This window comes from Herpailurus yagouaroundi, unplaced genomic scaffold (assembly GCF_014898765.1).
Source record: "Herpailurus yagouaroundi ecotype Mexico unplaced genomic scaffold, PumYag 202, whole genome shotgun sequence".
Lineage (NCBI taxonomy): Eukaryota > Metazoa > Chordata > Mammalia > Carnivora > Felidae > Herpailurus > Herpailurus yagouaroundi.
The window spans coordinates 10,914,592-10,938,890 of record NW_024412433.1 but is presented as its reverse complement, the minus strand read 5'-3'; the positions used below and the strand labels follow the sequence as shown (position 1 = coordinate 10,938,890).

Sequence of the window (24,299 nt, the reverse complement as noted above, 5' to 3'; positions counted from 1 at the left end):
TGCTTTTTCACTGACAAGAAATCCAGGGCTGAGCTTGGCCACACATTCTGTAATGTCTTGAAGCACTCTAAGATTCCACAGAAGTGTTTCATTATATTTTTGGAATGTTTAGTCACTGGCTTAGTAGCGTTTAACACTCACACACACACACACACACACACACACACACACACAAGGTCAGAAAATTTTGTGTAATTTTACACATGTAATTTCATGTTATTTAATCTGTGTTTTAGCACACTTTCTGAGAATTCTGTAATTTTTTGTTTTCCACTCTGGGAAATAATGCCTTTCCATTATTTCACAGGGAAACCATAATGTTATTTCAAGCACACTGAAATCCCAGGAAGAAACAATATACAAACTGGACGTAAAGCTTCCGTGAAAGAAACAAAAATACTAGCATAAAAAACTCAATTGGTTCAGTCTTCCGTTACTGAAGGTTTAATTAAATGATAAGATAACATTTTCCTTTTAATGATGATTCTAGTGGCTGGCTGCCTGAGTTCATGTCTGTTTAGTGTCCTATGACAAAACAAGAAAATGTTTCCAAAGGATGTTTTCCTGTTTGTTGGAGACATTTTGTAATATGATTACTGTTTGGTTAGGTGTGACGCATTCTTGCATGGATTCCATTGACACCTGTTACAATTCGGAAGTCTCGTAATTGATTATGTGAAAGAAAATTCCAAAGTGAAGTAAACATTGCTAACGGTGTCATTTCAAAGTAGGGTGGGGAGGACACGGAGTCCAAAGTAGGCTGATGCCCATTTCCTGTTTCAATTCTGGGAACACCGTGAACGTCCAACTTTTGTCAATCGCAACTGTACGACCTCCTGAAATACATCCTTCTACTTTGGACTGAAATAGAGATAATGAAACACCTGCTGGCTACATGGCCAATCCTGCCTCAGTCAGTTTGGCTTTGTCAGCACCAATCATAATTCCTTCAAAACAAGTTATGCAGTCTGGTGCCTTTTGTCTTTAATAAGCCCGTACGCCCCTCTTGCAGTTCAGAGTGCTCTCTTAATTTCAGTCCACTCTGTGTCTAAGGCCCCAAATAAATGCTTCTGGTTGCTTGACAGCCTCTTCTTCTTGGTCGACAATTATTTTGAAAGTATCGGAAAATAAGGGAGCTTTTTAAGGTCCGGGAACAAAACAATCCTCCATTACAGAGGAGGAAAGTGCCTAGAAAGAACCAGATCAGAGGCATAGTTGGTTGGGAAGGCTGGGAAGAAAATGGTAAGCAGGGGATCTGCAACTCGTTCTCTGTCTTTACGGTGGAGGGGGCGGGAGGGATTACCTCCAGATAAGAAAGAAGGCAACGTTGTCATAAATATACTAAGGACTGGCCTCCAGATACACTGTGTTTTCATAGCAGGATGGTCCTTACCTATGTAAGGCTTTTAGCAATGGGTACCTGGCCTACCTAAACTTGCTTCTGATAAATAAACATGGAATATACTGATTTATGGAACATCCGTCTCTGCTAAGTGTCACGCATGGATGAAACTATCTGAGTATAAAATGGAGAGTTTTCTTGAACAAAAAGGCTCTCTTATCTGAAATTCGTGTCCCCGCGTGTGGAATTTAGAGACCCTGTGTATTGACCTTGGCCACAGTGCATCCTAATGCGGCAAGAAACAAACGACACAGAGCCTCAGGAACAGTTTCGGACATCTTCCTGCTTTTCTTGGGCCACACAATTACTTGTATCCTGGAAACCACACTGTATCTCAATGAAGTCACGGAATGGGATAAGAGCACAGAAGACAATTCGGAAATATCAAACCATTCTTGTTTCCTTTTGCCACATCACACAGATGTCAGCTGGCTGAAGAATGCTTTGAAAGTTGATCAGAGCTTTTTCTGCATGAAAGTGATAACCGAGTTTGAGTCTCAAGTATAAAACGCAAGAGTTACAGAAACAGATATACTCAGGAAATGCAAATATAGTATAATTTATGAATGGTCAGCAATGTTTTAAACCGAATAAAATGAGGCATATAAATAGAGGACAGCTGATTGCTATTTAATTGCTATTTAGAAGCAGTATAATGCTGTAATGTTGATATGATCTGTGAGGGAAATATGATTTTTGATGTTAGGAGAAGGAAAATACAAGAAAAACAAGTATGTGGGAAAATATAAGATACGCTTCAAGGTTTACCATTCATTTTGGATTATTTTGTGTAGGTTTGCAAAGCGTGGATCGTGCAAAATTTGCCATTAGTCAAAGAGACAGTGGATTCAGTGGCCATGTGTTCCTTGACAGTTGTTGCATGCCTTTGGCCTTTGGCAATTATAAGAAAGGGAAAACTGTCATTTCTTGACTCTTCTCCTATTTGAAAGAAGCTATTGGAAGCATCTACCTTTTAATATGTAAGCTGATGGCCATGTGATTTGCTAAGGGAGACACCCACTTCTTGGATGCTCTCCCTCCTGTAGAGTATGAGCCCTTATGTGCGTCTTTCAGGGTGGGTCTAACTTTCAAAAGGCCTCCTAACTACAAACACCCAAATGGGGGGCTCCTTGTCAGGGATTCGTGAACCAAAAGGCCTCCTCAGAGGGCTGTTCCAATTTATCTGAGTCATATCCTTCCTTCCTGCTCTGACACCGCCAGAAGTGACAGTGGGCACTTCAATCAGAAGGGCAAACCTGATTAAGATACAGGAAAGGTGGAAGCTGTTAGGGCCGATGGCGAATGCAGTATCTACTCCAGACTCCAAAATCAAGAGGATGGCTTAGATGGGAGACTGACAGGAAAAGAGAGCAAGCCTTAAGGCTTGAGTGGTAGGGCGGAAGGGTGACGGGTCTTTTAAACACCCAAACATAGAAAGGAAAAACATTTTGAATGACAGATTAGATATTTTTTAAAACTTTAGATCCCTTGCATTTTTGTAGACAGATATTTAATACGTAATGTACAGGTTTGGGGGAAATTGCAAGGATCGGGAAAAAAAAATCACTTCCCTGGTTCCCATCGCATAGCATCATCCCCAACTCCACAAAATGTTCTAAGCTATTTTAGGGTTTCAGAGTCCTACTTTTTGCTCGAAAAAAAGAGAGAAAAGAAAAGGCATCGCAAGATCCTTCCAGGAGTTCTTCACATATAGCAGAAAGGATGCTCAAGGAACCTAGCGGAAGAGGACAGAGTAAGACTAGCATGTTGGAATCGTAAGCACTGTGGGACCATTGCCGGAGGGCAGAGAGAGGTGGTGTGGAGTCCTGAGTAGAAGTCTTCAAACATACTGATTTTGGAATACGAAGCTGAATCACCTTCAAACTGCAAAATCAGCCATAATTGATAGTTTTGAACAAAGTCTCCCACATAGGATCACTGAACTGACATTTTCCAATGACATGTTTTTGCTGAAGGCAGAGGAAATTAGTGCCACCAGGGCCCTCATTATCTGCATTCTGGCCTCAGTGCAACTATGGCCTCGGAGATGTCAATGTACTCAGAAGTTTCCTTAGGTGTTTAGTGAAATGACTCCCCGAGGGAATTTTGTGGCTGCCTCTGTAGATGGAACTGGCTGAATGTGAATGCACGGACGTCTTCTGCTGCTTTGTCTCCAAGCTCTTCTTCCCAGTGACCTCAATGATATCACAGCTCACGGATGTTTCCGCTTAAACAGACAGCCTTCACGGTTCCGTTTACCTCTCACTCCTGATCTTGACTTCCCCACGTGTCTCTCCTCCCACTGTCTGTGTGCAGGTTCCACCTCTCCTCTCCCTGCCCCACCCCCTGGGGCACATCACCTGTGCTCCTTCCTGGCATCCTAGATTCCTGTCTCCCTTTGCTCTAAGGAATTCTTTTTAGAACTATGAAATTCTACAGCTTTCTTCAAATATCACTTTTAGTAGCACAATTCTGCATTTATTTTCTTAAAAACCTCCTTATTTCTTCAATGCCTCTGATTACTCTTGCAGAATGGTGGTAAAACAGGACGCCTAGGCCATGTGACAAAACTTAGACCATTCTGGTCTAAAGAGCTGGGTCTGGAGACCACTGCCAGGCTGCATGATGAGAAGAGAGTATTTATAAAGCTGTGAGTGCTGTATACTCCAGGGCAAAAAGCCTAGTATCTTCCTTCTGCAGAAAGGTGAGCACACCCAATTATGCTGATTTTGTTTTGAATCTTATTTGCATATTTACGTTTTTAAAGCCCTTCCTTCCTGTAAGAAATCAGCTTCTAGAAGCACAGCATATTATAGCTGTTTTCTGTCATGCACTTCCTGGAAATACTACTGGGGCTTTTGGCCCAGAGCAAGACAATCCTGACCAATAAAAGTGTCTTTGGAGATACAGATCAGATTCTGAAAAAGCCTCCCAATTTGTAAGTCTGCGCCTGCACACATTAATTGAATTGCTTTCGTTAATTACATGTCATCAAACTGAGATGAGCTTAGATGAAAGTGTATTTTACAGAATAAGATGAAGTTGCCAGGGACATCCATTCCGCCAATTCTTCGGAGGTTTCTATGCTACTGTTGACAACAAATTAAAGTCAGCTTCAAGGAGGCCTGTCATGGCAAAGAATGCTCTTGAAGCTTCAAAGAGATGATCAGATATCCTGTGAAGATCAAACTCTACCTCTGGGAACCTGAAATGTTCTCAGTCTGTAGCCTTGGGTTAGTCTAGGTTTAGTGTGGATTTAATTAACATGACGTAAAAAGAGAAGGAACTTGGGGTGTCGGTTTCTCCCCAACAATTCTTTCGCCACATGGATCCTATACAAGAGGCTTGATTCCACTATAGCCCAAGGAGCAAATCTTCAGTCCAGGAAGTGAAGTGAGGATTGAAAATGTCCAGCTACTGCGGAAATGTGACATTGAGTGTAATGCTTGCAAAGTAGAAGAAAACCCAGCAGAAATTCAACGTAACAGGGGGACCATGGATACTACCTCAGGTTGGTTTTAAAATTCTATTTAAATAATTTTTTCCCTTGTGGAAAGATTGTTTATTTGGAATCAACTAATACAGATTGAGCGTCAACTTTGTGTGCCAAGAACTTACACAAACCTTTTTGCATATAAACGTCATACCAACCCCGGACATCTGAATCAGGGAAGTTATGTCACTGGCCTAAGATCACACAGTACAAGGGAAATCTGGAATCTGACTCAGATGTTTAGATTCTAAGTCCAGCTTTGTTACTTGGGATCCTACTTGCCTTCTAGAGAAAGCGGGCATTTATTTATTATAAAAACAACATAAAAGCGTTTCACTTAGTGTCTGCTAGATATAAAAGGATAACATTTATAATCACTTAGCTCACTTAATGGAAATCCCTATGATTCAGTCTAACAGTGATGATTGTATTTGTCTTATAAGAAGGATTGGTCCTATGAGAACGGGGAACATCAGGCAAGATCTATGTGAGGTAAGATTCAAGAGGTACTACAGAGGGCTCTATTATTCACTTTCCACTGAAAGGGCGGGCCTACGCCGGCGGACTCCATCCTGTTCCGTGTCCTTCACCTTGACTACACCTCCTCCCCTTGAGTAACCCCCCCTCACCTGCCTAACAGGACTCGGACCCTTCCCCAGGACCCTTCCCCAGCCAATCGGCTGAGGCCATAGCCATTACCTCACCAACTACCCCCAGGCCCCAATAAAACCTTTGTCCTTTTGGAACTCGCTCTCTCTCCCTGGTATCTCACTGCTGCCTCGGTGCAGGTAGGGGATTGAGCTCGAGCTAGCTCGAATAAAGGCTCTTTTGCTTTTGCATCGGACTCGGCTCCCTAGTGGTCTTTGGGGATCACGAATTCTGGGCATAACACCACCAGCTACTTTTTCTCTCCCATTTTGTTCCTTCAATATTTTGAAATTCCATCCTTTTATTTATTTTTTTAAATATTCATCTATTTTTGAGAGAGAGAGAGAGAGAGAGAGAGAGAGAGAGAGAGAACAAGCCAGGGAGGGGCACAGAGAGAGGAGACACAGAATCTGAAGCAGGCTCCAGGCTCGGAGCTGTCGGCACAGAGCCTGACGTGGGGGCTTGAACTCATGAACCTGAGTGGAAGTTGGATGCTTAACTGACTGAGCCACCCAGGTGCCCCGAAATTCCATCATTTTCGATGCATTATTTTGGAGTATCACACTGCATACATTAAAACTTTCCCAGCGTTTGGAGCTCAGTAAATTATGGTGACACAGAGGCTATCTCACATTCCAACTTGGATGGATCGGTAGTGTCTGCTTGGAGCTTCAAGATGGGTAGAATTCTGAAGTCAAGTCCAGGTTCAATAGGCTTGATTCCCAGGGCCAGTTAAAGGCGGGGGCAATCACACTGGTTTAGCTGTAGCAGTAGCTAAGTAAAAACAGATTTTATTTGTTACAACTATATTAACCTACACAATGACTAATACCTCGGTGAGAATGTATCTGATACCTTTCCTAGTATTTAGAGGAAGGGGAAAAGAAAGAGAAAGGATCATTCCGAAGCTCAAGCTGGGATAACCATGTAACTTATTGCGCACGGGGCACTTCTGAGAACAAAACGGGGTCCATTAATGCAAGGATAACACATGTAAACCATGACTGGGCGGTATGATCATCTTAGCTCTGGTGCAAGGCAATCCCTTAAGGATTTCCTCCTTCAAATAAGTCCACAAAAGTCATTTTCTTTTCTGACGCTATGGCTTTTTCCACAGCTGCGGCCTCCAGTAACTGTATTTCCCCAACAGCAAAGAGGAATGACAGCATCTGCATGTGGGCAGGATTCCTGCAACCCTCAGGGATTTCACGAGACACTCAGGAGAGAGACTCAGTCCTTTGGCAAGTTTTCAGAAGCTGATTGTCCAACCAATGCATTATCTTCTGGACCCTTGTTTCCTGTCTTCCACCAGTTAATTTAGCAATATGTCAGTTCTGATAAGAAGATCTGATGGGGAAGAAGATGAGGCTATCACATAAAATCAGTTTGGGGAATTACCAACAGATTTCAATGATCCATGGTGTTCTTATTGAAGGTTGATTGACTGAACAGTGGTGATTCAGCTGGACAGCCTTGCTATTTCTATGATAAAGCTCTGCTTCTATTTTCTGTCTCTTTGAACATACATTATATGTGCATCTATAGTCTCACTTACCTAGACCCATTGCCTGTGATTAACAAGCTTTTTTCCCCCAGACTGATCAATGATCACTTAAATCGGCTTGCAGTGATATACAATAAAGGCATGAAATCATTCAATATTCAATGTCTTTTTATTGAGGGCCTACGTGCTAGATGTAAAAAGAAAACAACAGTGAGCTACTCTTTGAGGGGGAAGTGGAACGACTAGAGCCTACAAGGCATATACCATGTGGCATATTCGCAGCTACTTAAACTGCCTTTAAATGCAATTATTGTGTAAATGGAAGAGAGTACTTAAAATGAAAGGAATGGACCACAACATTAGAAAAATATATTCCGGGATGCAGAGGGGTTGACTTCTCCTGCATTCATTTGTAGCAACCCTTCCTAAATAAATTTGCTTGGCTCTTCTCTGCGCTCATTCAAATCTCAGCCGTATTTCAAAGTCTAAACTAAGATCCGATTCGCTTTCTGGAGGTGATGGTCTGCTGCAGGTCAAAGGTCTCTCTCTCTGCTTTTTGCTATAAACTGTGTAGACATCCTACATAACTATTTAACTGGTGAATTACTTAGTTTGATTTTTTCAACTGAGAAACCGATATTGTCTCCCACACTAGATCCTGACTATATATCTATTCTTGTATCTCTCCCTAAGATCTAATGGAATTTTGAATGTATTTACACTGGACCATATGAAATTGCCTATAATTGATCATTTTTCATCTGTAATAAAGGAAATTTCGTACGGTTCAACTTACTAATAGTTCTAGAAGTGGGGGTGGTGTGAGTAGGATTATATTTAAAACTTTAAATTCTTGGGGCACTTGGGTGGCTCAGTCGGTTAAGCATCCAACTCTTGATTTTGGCTCAGGTCATGATCTCACAGGTGTGAGATCGAGCCTTGTGTCAGGCTTTGTGCTGACAGTGTGGAGCCTGCTTGGGATTCTCTCTCTCTGTCTCTCTGTCTCTCTCTCTCTCTCTGTCTCCCCACTGCTTGCAACCTCTTTCCCTCTCAAAAATAAACATTTAAAAAAACCTTTAAATTCTATTTGTATATATACATTTATATTACATGTATACATATAAATATATAATAAATGATTGAGTTTGGGTTTTAATTTCTTGAACAGATATTCAGCTCCAAAACGCTCTATTTAGTACCTTCCAGACACGATTTATAAAAAATGAATACGACCGCCTCTATCTCCAGAAAACAAACGTAGCTGACATAACAGATCACAAGGTACCAACTCTCTCAGCATGGTCATGTATATATAAAATTTTTTTCTGGCATCACATACTTACTGAAAAATTTCCTGTAGGATAATATTACTCATAAACACTCTTTATTTTGAGTGCTTACCATATGCCAGACACCGTTCTAAGCATTTCATGTCTATTAATTCACTTGGGCTCAGCTGTCACCTTCTTTTTTCTGATGAGCAAATTGAGGCATGAAGAGGTCAGGTAATTTGCTCATGATAACACAACTAGTAATGACTGAACTGGGTGTCAAATTCAGGCAGTCTTCTTTCAATCCTTAATTTAAATACCATGTGGGCTCTAATCAATAGAAATAGAGTTATTTAAGAATGAGAATAAGGGGCGCCCGGGTGGCTTGGTCGGTTAAGCGTCCGACTTTGGCTCAGGTCATGATCTCACGGTCCGTGAGTTCGAGCCCCGCGTCAGGCTCTGTGCTGACAGCTCAGAGCCTGGAGCCTGTTTCAGATTCTGTGTCTCCCTCTCTCTCTGCCCCTCCCCTGTTCATGCTCTGTCTCTCTCTCAAAAATAAATAAACGTTAAAAAAAATTAAAAAAAAATGAGAATAAATGAAAAATGATTTAGCCTTGTGAAATGTATAGCATCTGGTGAGGATTATAATTTGGAGTTACAGAGTTGAATAGAACATACCCAGGGCTTGAAGACCTCTCTTAGAAGAAACTCAAAATCATTTTGAATTATAGTGTCTCAGTTTTCTGCATTAAAATGGAAATTTATGGCACTGACTCTTCTATGAGAATTGTATGAGAAAGAATAATAGATCATATAACACATGGTAATTAGAGCCTTGAACTAATGAGACCAGTTTATTTTTATATCTGGTTATGAATGTATGCGTGAAAATACTTTTGTAAAATTATGTTTAATGCTACTTTTCTATCATCAACTTATGTTCTCTAACACAGATATGTGTCATTTTCTTTGTTACTTAGAACAATACAAACACCACACAAGCAGAGAATAAATAAGGCTGCTTAACAGGTTATAGTAATCAATAAATTAATATACATATATGCATACATAATGTAGAGTATGTGTGCATAAATAATATATATCTATACAATATGTTTAGTAATAGAATTTGTCTTGAATTATTCCTATAAGTATTTTTTACAATTTAACTTTTTTTTGAGAGAGAGAGAGACAGAATGAGCAATGGTGGGGCAGAGAGAGAGGGACAGAGAGAATCTTAAGCAGGCTCCACTACCAGCACTGACCCTGATGTGGGGCTTGATCTCGGCCCCTGAGATCGTGACCTGAGCTGAAATCAAGAGTCAGACACAAATGATTGAGCCACCAGATGCCCCAATAATTTAAGTTTTTAAAAAAACAATTACTGAAGTAATCCAGTGTGACACCCTCTAAGTCTGGATGAGAAGAAACACATACATTCTCCTTTGGAACTCTGCATCACATAGTGACAAAAGCTTGAGGTGGGAAATTGGGCATTTCGCTTTAAGTTTCCAGGCCTTAAGTTGGATTGGCTGGAAAATGAAGTAGATGAATTTATGTTATTCAAATGGCAGCTTTCAGCAAATGCGCTTAAAGCGAGATTCGTTTATGAGTTCTGGAGTCTGTATTCTAGGAAATGCATTTCTGTTTCTCCTCATAACATAAGCCAAGCACACCCTTCTTTCTCTTTGAGAAAACAGCAGCCAGGAATGCTTCTCAGATACAGACTTAGGTGCTCCATATAATAAGTGGGGCACTGCGGGCTTAGAATTTTCGAGTCGTACTTTTCTGAACTGTTTGAGTTTTCTGGTCTTCTTCACCCATTACATTTTTAGCAGCATTAGAGGTTATCCGGGCAAGCAAACTGTGGGCCATTCCGTTGCTCGTTTTTGCTGTTTTGCTCTGCTTTAGAAGAAGTACCTGGAGAGTCAAACTACACTCGCGTTCAAGTTCAATCCGAGAGACAGAGCCGCGCTAGGCAAGGTTACCTTCTTACACGCTGTGATGGAGCTCCCCAGGCCGCCTCTCCAGCCGCCGCTGGTGCTCCCCTGCTGCGGTGCGCAGACCTCGTACATCAGTGGGGACTCCAAGTTGCTGTTTGTGCCCCCAAAACACAAAAGAGAACACATTCCAGTGAGTCTCCTCCATACTCAGAACAGAAGACACACAACGTGGTTTAACAACAATCATCTTTCGGGCGGCGCTCAGCACTGCCAATCCTGCTGACCCCCGACACTGCTTTGCTGGCTTCCCTCCCGCAGTTGGAGCCGCTGCGAACTATTCCCTTGGGAACAGGAACCTGCAATCCAGTGACTCCCAGCGCCCAGATGGACACAGTGCATCCGCCTGACTTCTAGCACCGTTAGTTTTTCTTGAGCAAGCAGTTTTTAGACCCCAGATAATGCTTTTGAAATGCCACGTTATTTCTGCCCAGAATTCAAAGTTTATAATTTCAATCAGGAGGCAGGGCAGGACCATGCAAAGAAAGTGGGCTTTAGAAAATGCACATCATGGGGCACCTGGGTGGCTCTGTCAGTGAAGCGTCCGACTTCAACTCGGGTCATGATCTCATAGTCTGTGAGTTCGAGCCCCGCGTTGGGCTCTGTGCTGACAGCTCGGGGCCTGGAGCCTGCTTCGGATTCTGTGTCTCCCTCTCTCTCCGCCCCTCCCCTGTTCACACTTTCTCTTTCTCTCTTTCAAAAATAAATAAACATTAAAAAAAAAAAAAGAAAATGCACCTCATCTCTTTGTATCTCTGGGGTTTGGGGCATTATCTTAACTTCTTTGCCTCCAAAGTTCTAGACTTCTCTTCCTTCCCCTTATGTCTGGTTGAAATTATTACCAATCTTGGTTTTCATGATACTCTGGAAGATTTTGGATTCAACCTAATTTAAATACAAGAAGTCCTCTGGATCTTAAGCATTTCTAAAATATGAAAATTTGGGATTTAAAAAAATGTATGGATATCTGAAGTGTATGCATTTTATTTTTGTTGTCCTTGACCACATAGAATATGTACATTTCATCATAAACATTTTTTTGGAATATGATCTAATAATTATTTATGCAATTATCAGGTCAACATTTAAAAAATTTCTCTTAAAAGAAACACCAAATAGAAGATCAGTTAAACAATGCATTTCTAACTAATATATAATCCTCATGTTTTAAGTGCTAAGTTAGTCAATTTTCATTACATTGCAATTAAACATAAGTCAAAAATACATAAGTATAGTCTGTTAGCATTTCCACTAAATTACTATGAATGGCTTTTTTTTAATGACTGTTGATGATGTACACAATGGATCACAGGTTTAGGTAAAACTTACACAGAATAATTCAAGTAAAATCTGTTTTATAGTTGCCATCTTGAGGACTAGAATGAACATCATTTAAATGAAAGGATAGCACTCATATTATCTTTGCTTCACTGGGAAAAGGCAATGGAAGGAAGAAAGGAGTATGGTACTAGGCTCTAGATCCTTAGGGACTCTGCTGCTTAGCATATCTGGGTCTGTCCCTTCACTTACAAATGAACATTGGGAGTGAAATCTCCAGTGCTTTCCAGCTCTGGAAATCACTTGTAAGATATGGAGAGCCCAAGCTTTCAGCCCTAGTTTTACAGGTTTCTCAGAATGGGGACCTATAACTTTTTGGCTGTCACTTAAGGGTGACTGTACCTCAAAGTTAGCTGCAGATCTCCCTCTGAATGCTTTCCTGGCCATAGGAATTACCCGAGTGCCAAAAGTTTATCATTTTTAGGTTCCAAAACCACTTACATGTGGAAGGTAAGCCCGTGGACCAAGCTAATTTTGATCTGCAACAGCTCATGAGTCAAGGAAATCACATTTTCCAATGTTAGGACATCTGCCATTTCTCTTTACAGGGTTAACAGCCTAGGAGTATGGAGGAAACAGTCTGAGAAGTAAGGATGACACAGATTGAATACAAAACAGGGTAGAAAAAGGGTTTCAACAATCTCTGATTGCTCTAGAGGGGGATGACATCAAACTTATGGAGAGTTAGGTCCAAAAATAAGGATTAATAGGAAAAAGTAAAAGATCACGCAAGGAAATTTCTTGTTTCTGCATAAAGCATGTTGTATCTGCCTGCAAGTAGAAAGGTGAATAGTAATTTTTTTTTAAAAAAAATATGTTTATTTATTTTTGAGAGAGAGAGACAGAGGCAGAGACAGAGCATGAGTGGGGGAGGGGCAGACACACACACACACACACACACACACACACACACACACAGAATCTGAAGCAGGCTTCATGCTCTGAGCTGTCAGCACAGAGCCTGACACAGGGCTCGAACCCACAGACCACAAGATCATGACCTGAGCCGAAGTTGGACGCTTAGCCCACTGAGCCACCCAGGTGTCCCTGGCAAGGCGCATACTAATTTTTATGCATAAAAAAGTTTAAGAACTGCTGAGTTAGTCTAGTGGAAGGAGAGACAATGACAAATCTACCCACATATATCTTGGTAAGAAAGCCCATCTGCCTTTAAGATTACATGAGATCCCAGTTGGAAATGAAGGCACGGAAGGATTTTTGAAAGTGTTGGTTGCCTGTGAGGTTCACTCCATTTGTCCCAATGTGAAGTCTGTATAACACAAATAAAGAAACGTATTTTAAATATATATGTGTGTGCATGTGTTTGTTTGTTATTTTGAGAATTAAACAGGGCAGTAGACTCCCATTAGTGGGAGTAAAATCTATGCATTCCCTGATGAGTGGGACACAGTTTCACGAGTTAAACCGAATGCATTTTCTAGCACCCAGAAACGCATTCCAAATCAATTTGATGATGCCTAACATACAAAACTACATGTAGAGAGGCTTCTCGTTTCAAGCATGTGACACGGGTGTGAATTCCCAGTAAGTGACGTTACCACGCAGCCCAATCTGCTTCCATGCCTTTGGGATGGCGATGGAAATTTGAGAGTATTTTCAAAATTGTTTTTCAACGTTTTTTATTTATTTTTTGGGACAGAGAGAGACAGAGCATGAACGGGGAAGGGGCAGAGAGAGAGGGAGACACAGAATCGGAAACAGGCTCCGGGCTCTGAGCATTTAGCCCAGAGCCCGACGCGGGGCTCGAACTCACGGACCGCGAGATCGTGACCTGGCTGAAGTCGGACGCTTAACCGACTGTGCCACCCAGGCGCCCCAAGAAATTTGAGAGTATTTTCAAAGATATTGTCCCTGGTCTCGAGAGCCACAGAACATTGGCTGCTACAGGATGAGGCAGAGACAGACACACGAAACTCATGCCCTTATTAAAGTGAATTCAAGTTGACGTTAAAAGAATGGCTGTCGAGATACAGGACAGCCTTATATGTTGCTGCTAATGGGGAAGGCTGCAAGGTCTTCCCTGGGACATTTTCTTTGATTTTGACAAACATTGATAATATTTATTAAGCACATCCTTTCAGGCTGGTCTCATGCTGAAACTGCTAAATGTGTTTCCACGAGGAGGTAGATCAAGGTGGATAAGAAGGTATAAAAGCAGAATCGGAAGCAGTGATTTTAAAAATATTATGGGAAGAGAAGTCGGCTCCCGTACAGATGTCATATATGAATGAGATGCTGAGTCGCCACCACATTGCCATCATTAAGGGTTCATGCAGTGTGACTAAGTAGGTCATCGTCAGGAGTGAAAATGGCTAAGGGAATATTCGGTTATTTCTCCAGAGAGAGAGAAGTGTCCGGTTACTGGAAATCAACTTTGTCACTACTCAAAGTTTGGTCTGTGAACCAGCAGGTCTGATGTCACTTAGGAGCTTATTAAGATACCCAGGAATGCAGGTCCCTCCCTAGAACTACTGAATCAGAATCTGCATTTTAACATTAAACTTGGGTGATTCATATGCCCTTTAAATTAAAGTTTGAGAACCATTTATCTGACACACTAAATTACACACCTATTCCCTTTTCCCCTCGGATCCTGGCACATAATGTGTCTTCTTTTAGGCACACCCTTCCTCCTGCATAATACCCACTCTATCATTTGGGTCTCTTTATAAATCACCTCTTGCACCCCTCCGCTCCCCTCCCTCCACCAACATATCTCCAATGCCTCATGCACACACAAACACACCTCAACACTCTACCACTCCCCATATTTCCACCAATACCCTAACCCAAGAAGTGGGACAGACACTCTTCTTGTGTGTTCCAATAGCACCCCCACCATGTCTCGTTACAACGCTTGTCAAATGGCATATAATTTTGAAATGTTTGTCTGTTTCCCCTTTAGGCTGTAAATACTGAAAAGAACAGGGACCCGTTAGGACCTAGAACAGTGCCAGGCAGTGGTGAACCCTGGATTAGTACTTACTCCTGTTGTCTGTTCTTATCTTTCTGAGCATCCTGCTTGACATCAAAAGATTATGCACAAAAGAGTGTTTGAATTCAACGCTAAATTTTCTGCAGTGGTGACAGATGGTGAGATAAGCCACATCTGGGCAGATCATGAAAGAATTTCCCAGGATAGTTCTAATGAAAAAGGATCCCGCCGCTATTGTGGCTCAAATGTCAAGTAAACACAGTGTAAAGTTGAAATAAATTTAGCGGATTCTAAAAGGTAAGATTTGTTCTCATCTCCTCCCCACTTACAGAATGTTTTCAATAAGATGTAATTACGGTTCCTTTGTCTCCATCCTATTAAGGATATTTACTCTTGAGCTTTATACTAAACCCTTTAATCTCGACACTGGAAAAAAAAAACATAAAAACTCACATCCATCAGAAGAGATCTTTAGAAAGGAATTGGTTGGTCTCATTACAATCAACTTAAAGACAGGGTGGCTCAGTCGGTTAAGCCTCCGACTTCGGCTCAGGTCGTGATCTCACGGTTTGTGGGTTCGAGCCCCACTTCGGGCTCTGTGCTGACAGCTCAGAACCTGGAGCCTGCTTTGGATTCTGTGTCTCTCGCTCTCTCTGTCCTACACCCACTCGTGCTCTGACCCTCTCTCTAGCTCTCAAAAATAAATAAGCATTAAAAAAAAATTAAAAAATCAACTTACATACTACCACTAAGAATGTAGAGGACTTTCAAATACACCTGCACGTGGTTCAAAATGAAACTGTGCTCGAGTGAATGTCCTTAGTTTACTTTCAGACAAAGAGATTAACTCTTACGTGATGCTCAGAGGTTTCGATAAGTCTTTCCAAAACCGATTTATTTTAAAAAATCACATGATACGTTAGGTTCTCTTACCCTCATCTTCTGACCAATTTATTACCGAGGGCTCTCTTGCTGACCAAACTTTAATTAGGCTACTCTGAGTCTTCTTGTCAACTAGATCATGACCTTGACTTGCAGTCCTACCCGTGGCCCACTGAACCCAGTCTTAGCAAGGAATCCTAAGTCACTTTAGTGGAAATCCCTCCACCCTTGATATCTTCCCCCATCCCTCACCCTTGAGATCTTTCCCCATCCCTCACTCTTGATAGGTATGTCCATCCACCGACCCCCTTGCTCTGCCCATTGGTTATAAATCCCCATTTATAAATTGGTTATAAATCTTGCATTTGGAGTTAAGCTCAGTTCTATATTCATGTCTTTCTCCCCAACTGCAGTAGCTCAAATAAAATCCATCTTGCAATTTTAGTAAGTGTTTGGTGAAAAAGTTTTTGTTTACAGTGTATACTCTTGTATTCTTTCACTCAGTCTCTGGTTTTATTGCCTAGGTATGAAGTTTGGTTTTTCTTTCTTCTGTTTTTTTGTTTTTTGTTTTTTTGCTTCTGTACCCATGTTTTTCCTTTCTAGGTTGGAGACATCAGAGCATGGTTTTATCATGTCATCCTTACAAATTAAATACATCACCAGTTTATTAGTGGGTGAAAGACCAGCAAAGTCCTCCTTGATTCTGTAAGACTTCAGTAAGCTTATCAGAGGAAACAACTATCCAAATTTTGAAAATATTTAGAAACACTGTTATATGTCCTGTTTCAATATTTAAAAGCAACCTAGTAACTACAGAATGGAAAATTTCAGACTTTCCCATCCCTTGGACCAGTAAAATAACAATAAAAAGAACAATAAGATTATAAAGTGGCCATCCTTTTATTTTTCCAAATAAGAACATTTACAAAAAATTCCTACCTCTGCTCTTACCATCATTCTTCAAAGAAAGAACATTTTAACAACATGATAAAAAACTTTGGTAGTTTATATAAGAATGAAGAATATTTCTTTTTAGGAACAGATAGTTGAGGTGCCTTCACTATCATTTTTGCTCTCAGTTCACTGAAAATGCTGTTGCAGATCTAAGTCTGGGTACCAGTAAATGATAATAAACAATAAAAACAGGACATTTATTATTAATAATAAACAAGTTATTAATTATTGATTATATTATTAATTAATACTATAATTAATTAACATTATATTTATATTATATTAAATATTATACTGTAATCATATTATAATTATATTATATATTATAATTATATTATATTATATTGCAATTATACTATATTATGATTATATTATATTGGTATATATTATAATATATACCAATATAATTATATTCATAATGTATAATCATATATATTATAATAATATATAATCATATATATTATAATTATATATTATATTATAATTATAATACATACTAATATAATATAATCATATTAAGAATTAATTATATTATTAATAATAAAACACTATTCTTAGCAGAAACAGTGGTTTCAAATTAGTTATACTCTAATCTAATCTTGATTATTAAAAAATCAAAAACAGGGGCACCCGGGTAGCTGTCAGTTAAATGTCGATTCTTGACCTTGGGTCAAACCTTGCAGTTTGTGAGAAGGAGCCCCACGCCGGGCCTCACACTGGCAGTGCAAAGTCTGCTTGGGATTCTGTCTCTCTCTTCCTCTCTCTCTCTCTCCCTTTCCCTCTCTCTCTCAAAATAAATAAACTTGAAAACAAAAACCAAAAAAGATACACATGATTATAGCATAATTAATTCATTTAGGATACAATTTGTAAACACCAATGGTGAGTAATCTCTCTATTTTTCAGGACTAGTTGGGCTGAAATCTTTTATCCTGAAAAATTATAGACTATAAAGCATGCAATAGAGACTTTTTCATTCAGGCAATCCTCAAATCTGTAAGATATGTCCAGTACAACATCTACCTCATCATAGGTAGATATTGTGCAAAATTAGTAGATTGCAACAGAAGAGACAATTAGATAATAAAATTCCTTATATAAGAAAAGGGATATACTGTGGAATATAGTGTTACTGGTAATTATATATATATAAAATAAATATACTTAATCTCCCGAGTGTCAGATATTGTGCTTTGCAAACCCATGTATCATCTCCAAGAAAAGAGGTGATAGCAAGTAATGTCCTCATGAACTGAATCATACTGTAGGGTTTATTATCTTCGGGCCTTAAAAAGCTGTTTCACAATCTCAAGCTTCACCAAGACCCCAATAAATCACTTTAAAATGATATCTTCTTGTTCAGAAAAGAGGATCAAACAAGACAGCATGATAGCTTAGCTCCTTTTTTTTTCTTTTTGCTAATGAGGGCTATCAGGAAAATTTTCAAGACATATGTCTTGCAAATGGTGTTTGCTAAAAGACTATTTTAATGTAAGGCAAAAAGATCACATCACTGTTGCTAAGCTAGTGTTGCGTGAATATGTGTTTAGATGTGAAGACTGTAAGATGCGTCCTATTGAAGTATTTATTCCTAGGTTCTTTGTTTCTAAAACAAAGCCTTACGTGTATATGTGTTTGGATGGTCAAAACACCTCAGGTACGTTGCTGCGTTCTGCCGCATCTAGACTTTAGTTCAGGTACATCCAGAATATACATGACAGTAACCACCTCAGCTCCCAAGTATTTCTGTTCTTCCACCAAAGCACCTGGACATCTTTTCTACGTTATTTTGAACACAAATTACCATCATTTACTGCATGGTGGGTGCTTAGAGCTCTAGGAAGTATTTTACACAATCTTTTAATTATGCCCCTTTTATAGATGAGAAATCATGGATCAGAGGTTAACATAATATAATCCAAGGTTATATTGCTCGTCAATAACTGAGCTGAGATTTGACTTGCTTCTCTTAGCACCAAACCATGTTCTTGTCCACTGTGATCTTTCATATTCCATCAAATCCTCTGCTTCTATGACCATGACATCTAAATGAGTCTTAATGCAGCCAAAGCCCAGTGCTCTGGCATTTGAAAAACCCAGGTTCAGGTTTCCACTCTAGCACTTACTACCTGCATGGAATTGGGCACATTACTGAAGCCTCTCTAAGATTTGGCTTCCTCATCTGTGAAATGCAGATTATAGTAGAAGCTTTGTCACAGAACTGTTCCAGTGGTTAAATGGGGTTATTCTCACAAACCAGTAATGCAGTGTTTGCATGACATTGAGCACTCGAAATTAAATTGAGAAATGATATTATATTAATCTCTGGAAGTTTATTTATTCTTAAGAGTCTCCCTGTTCGATTTTCAACACATTTTTGATACTAAGTTAAAGATAACATGTGCAGACCTTTTGAGTAAATGCATCATTACTGGTTACATTGACATTTCTCTTTTCTGTTCTGAGACCTGGGTTTTGAAAATAATTAAGAATAGTTAAGGCGTTTTTTTAAATCCAAGAAAACACAGAATTCATTCAATTAGTCTAACACTATACAAAAAGATGTGACTTATTCAGGCAGTTTTAGTTCTATCAACATGGAAAAATATCCAGATAATTGAAGCCAAGCTACAAAGCTCACAGAAGACTAGTCCGACTTTGGTGAAAATAGGAAATGATAGTGTTTCTAGAGAAAAGTAGCTGTATTGTTAAAATGCTACTTTAGTTGAAAAAGCAAATTAATAACGTTATCTTAATAAAGGCATAACAGTAATTTTTCTAAGGTATTTTGTGTACTTTCCCTCTGGGTTTCTGTTTGCCCTCTTAATTTGCTTGGGAAACCCTTCCTTCTGGAGATACTGGGAGTTAGGCTCCCATGGAGCCCCTGCTTCAGTTCACAAACATCACATCATGAAACGGAATAAGAATAAAAGAACCAGTGCCAGAGGGGTGGTATCCTGACTTGAACCAAGCATGCTGGTCATTTATATTTAAAGTCAGTTGTCTAGGGCACCTGGGTGGCTCAGCCGATTGAGGGCCAACTCTTGATTTCGGCTCAGGTCATGATCCCAGGATCGTAGGATCAAGCCCCATGTCAGGCTCCATGCATGGAGCCTGCTTAAGATTCTCTCTCTCTCTCTCTCTCTCTCTCTCTCTCTCCCCCTCTGCCTCTGTCTTCCGTTCTCTCCCTCTCTCTCTCTCAAATAAAAATAAATAAAATACAATCAGTAATATTAAAATGGTATAATGAAGTAAAGGGGAGTGAAATAGAAAAGATAAGAAAATGCAAGTGTGTGTGAAGAATACGGGCATGTGTCATTCTGAAGTGTCTAGTGATTTTTGTGTGAAGTGTAGATCTTACGAAATCTTGGCTGATAAGTAAGTGAATGAGTGAATTTTGTTGATCTCTTAAATTAGGAAAACTGATGTATTATTCTGTTCATTAAAACAATGTGTGATATAATGCATGTTGTTTCTGGGAGTATAAATTTACATCTAGGCATGCTTTTCAAGATTCTTATCCATGCATGTCTGTCACCCAGGGATGCCCTTTATAGGAGTCTATTCTACAGGACAGACACCAAAATAAAGTATGTACTGACATATTCAACTCAAGATTATTAATAGAAAAAGCTAAAAATAAATAATACATTCACCAATAGATACACTGATGGATTTAGTATGCAGACATTAAGATAATGTCCCTTTTCCACTTCCCCTCACACACACACACAAAAGACCTGGGAAAATGTTCCTCTGTTAAATGAATACAGTTGAACACAAAAATGTTATTCTAGGGCATTTCTGTGCTCAAAACTTTGCACAATCTCTGCATTTCACTTCCAGTAAAATTGCAAGTCATTGCCATGGCTCTAAATGCCTGTACTCTCTGTCATCTCTGGGACCTTGTGTCCTCCTCTCTTTCTCTTTCTCTCTCTCTTTCTCCACTTGCACCACTGTCTTAGTGCTTTCCTTAGCCTGGGACACCAGGCTTTTTGCCCGGAGACCTGCACACCTCACTTTATCACCTCCCTTCAGGTCTTTCTCAAAGGCCTCTTCTGGATGAGGCTTCACCTGTCCATTCTATTTACAAGACCTCCCTATTCCTGGACTCCTGATGTATCCTGTCCTGCTCTATTTTTCTCAGTATCAGTATCATTTTCTAACATTCCACAGAAGGTATTTATTTACTGTTGATTATTTATCATGTGTATTATTCTATAATAATAGTTATCATAATTATTTATTATTATCATGTGTCTTTCCTCCCTGCCACCCCACCCCCACCACAGGCAATAAACTCCACAAATGCAGGAATCTGTGCTCATTTTTCATGATGCAATATCTGCGGAAATCACAATTAGTAAACAGATCTTTCCCTATCGATGTTAATATGTGTCAATTTCCATTTTAAGGCACATCTGTATTTTATATGGAGCAAAGAGGGGTTTTACCACCTAGCTGGGGTTCAATTAAAATTGTTAGAGCTTCTTTCCAAATTTGTTATTTAGTTCCTGAGGTGGAGGTGAAAAAAAAAACCCATCTAATTCACTACTGAACCTCACAAAAATGCTTAGCGCAATGCCTGACAATCAGTCAGTGCTCAGTAAATATGGTAGGGTCAATAAATGGCACCACCTAAACTCTTAGCGATTTGTCTTTAATTGTCAGATAAAAGTAAAGACCATCTCTCAGTTCTAACTTCATGCTTTTGTCTGTGATGGTCTACGATCCTGAAAGACATATGTTAGTGAAACTATCGGGGAGCTAGAAATAATTCCTGTGAGCCATGAGGGAACTGTCACGGTTTTTGTCAAGATGAAGCTCATGTTATATTGTAATTGCAATATTTGAAGCCACTACAATAAATGAAGGGATGTGACACACCCACACATTAAACAAATATGCTGGAGAAGATTAGCAGTTAATATAAATATGCCAAAACTAAAGAATTTCTTATGTCATGTGACATAGTGAAAATATTACTGTGTGGCAGAAGTCAGAAGACTTGAATTTGGGTCCCAAATGTCATTTTTGCTAGTTTGACCTTAGGAAAGTTACTTAATCTCCCTGAGCCTCAGTTTCTTCATCTTCCAAATGGGACCAATACTATTTACTCTTCAAGATTGGTTGCCACTGAAGGGAGGGAATCGCAGCCAATACTAACACATACACTTGATTGCCATTCACTCTACCCCAGCCATTATGACAAGGGCTTTATTTTTGTCACTTCATAGCCTCACAGTATCAGAGTAGGGGAAGTGCTCTTAGACTATTATAGTCATAGGACTGAGACGCGGAAGCTTAGAATTTGCTCAGAGTTGCCCGGTTAATTAAGTGACTCAATTTGAGATCCAAACCTAGATGAACCAGAGCCCTGGTCCGTGCCCGTTCCCAGGAGTCCTGCTGTCTTCACATATTACCACTCGGCTTTGGTCACAAACTAACTTTCTTAAGAACTGTTATTTTTTAGGATGCTCACATTGTATGGTGACCTTTGGGCCCAGAGAAGAGCACTGCGTAAAAGGGGTGACGGTTCACAAGAGGCGATGTCTCTGGCTGCCGCACCAGACTGGATGGCTGTGCTTATTGAGGGAAAAAGGGGGGCTTCAGCCAAATGCACTGCCACCACCAGGCCTCCATGAAAGTGGAATACGAAAACAGCCTCCTTCCGTGATTTCAGGGATGAGGAAAGCCCTGCCTAACTAAAAATGTCTGCCACGTGTCTAATCTTGATGCTGGAGTCCCTACTAATACCTTAGAGTCATTTAAATGAAAAGAGATACCAGGACCCCAAAAGATGGGACACAGAAAGGGTAAAATTTGATGGCAAGAAAGAGACAATGTGCACCGCAGTTTGGAGCTTGGCTGCAGTGGTGCGGTGAACCAGAAAGCCTCCAAAGTCAGGGTCAAAACCTGAGAGTTGGGAATTCAGAGGGCCCATCGGATGCTGGAATGAAAGAGAGGAGGTGCTGATTATGACTTGGCTGCATAGATCCCCTGGACCCCACACCCCACAACCAACCTGGATTCCTGGGAGTGTCTCCTGGCGGACAAGGCAGCAGAGAGGCTGGGAGGTGAGTTTGGTTCAACTACCCACATGGCTGATGGAGAGAACCACACCCACAATAAAGGAGTTACAAACACCAGCAGATTTGGAGAGGAGGCAGGAGAGGAAAAGGGTGGAGGAAGAAAAAGAAACAAGTTTTAGTATGGTTCAAGGAGAAAGACACACTCAAGCACGCTGTCTTTAATAAAAAGAACAGAAGTAGGTAGATGATGAGGTTGTTAACAATTAAAAAACAAAACAAAACAAAACTCCGAAAAGGGGTCAAAGATTGCATGCGTATTTTCAGAGAGCCTCTGCCTTGTGTAATGTTTTTGATTTGTGTCTGTGACTGGGCTTCACATTTCTGATGCATCAAAAGGTAGTTGACATCTTGTAGTTAAGAATTTCAGAACCTTCCAACCTAGTGTATGGGGATCTGGAGGTGAAGAGCACTTTGTGCTTCTCAAGTCTAATGTTTTAATATTAAGATTAATACTGGGCGGGAGGCGCCTGAGTGGCTCAGTCCGGTTAAGCATCTGACTTCAGCTCAGGTCATGATCTCACAGTTTGTGAGTTCGAGCCCTGCGTCTGTCTCTGTGCTGACAGCTCAGAGCCTGGAGCCTGCTTCGGATTCTGTGTCTCCCTCTCTCTCTGCTCCTCCCCAGCTCGCGCTCTCTCTCTCAGAAATGAATAAATGTTTAAAAAAATTAAAAAAAAGGTTAATATTGGGGAACCTGGGTGGCTCAGTTGGTTAAGGACCAACTCTTGATTTCAGCTCAGGTCACGATCTCATGGTTCATGAGATGGAGCCCCATGTCGCGCTCTGCGATAAACTTTACAAGAATTAATGTTAAGAGAAAAACAGATTTTTATGGAAATTGAATGCCTTGTAGTTAATTTTCTATGCCATTCTTTTTTTTTTTTTTTAAATCGTGCTTTATCTGAAAGGCACATTTTTTTTTTAATTTTTTTTTCAACGTTTATTTATTTTTGGGACAGAGAGAGACAGAGCATGAATGGGGGAGGGGCAGAGAGAGAGGGAGACACAGAATCAGAAACAGGCTCCAGGCTCCGAGCCATCAGCCCAGAGCCTGACGCGGGGCTCGAACTCACGGACCGCGAGATCGTGACCTGGCTGAAGTCGGACGCTTAACCGACTGCGCCACCCAGGCGCCCCTTTTCTATGCCATTCTTATCTGTAAGTATGTTCTAGTATTACCTCAAATCTCAAAATGTAGACATATGGGAGCAAATGGTAAATAAGGAGTCCGTGAAATTATCTTTGAATCTCTATGGCTGACAGTTACTGGTACATGATTAGACTTCAAGACATTTTTACTGTGTGGATAAAGATGCTCGAGGAGACCATGGCAGTGAAACATCAGAGCTATCAAAGCAGGAGATATCTGGTGTGGGGGGGATGGGGTACATCTGTGGTCATATAAGAAGACCTCCAGTCTATGTCATTCACTAAGCATTATAATTTTCTCTGGAAAGGTCTTGTATGCTTTCTTTAGATTTAGTCCTAAAAAATTCATACTTATTGATAGCACATAAATTTCCTGTTTTAATTTCACTTTTTGTGTGTGGCTCATATGAAAAAGTGTACTTTATGTGTGTGGTTTGATTTATACTCAGCAAACATGCTAAACTCATTTATTTTAGTAAATTTATCTGTAGATTTTTTTTTAATTTTTTGTGCACACAATCAAGTAAACCACAAATTCTGAGAGTTTTGGTTTCTTCTTTGCCATATATTTTATTTTATTTTATTTTATTTTATTTTATTTTATTTTATTTTA

General features: G+C 40.1%; 1 protein-coding gene across 3 annotated transcripts in view; it reads right to left on the bottom strand.

Moving 5' to 3' along the window:
• SPHKAP (SPHK1 interactor, AKAP domain containing) overlaps positions 1-24,299 on the bottom strand; it is a 162,603-nt gene that overhangs the window by 114,556 nt on the left and 23,748 nt on the right. For all 3 annotated transcript variants that reach the window (XM_040450796.1, XM_040450794.1, XM_040450795.1), the window contains exon 2: positions 10,307-10,412. In XM_040450796.1, coding sequence (XP_040306730.1) covers positions 10,307-10,412 — 106 coding nt within the window. The remainder of the gene's footprint in view (positions 1-10,306; positions 10,413-24,299) is intronic.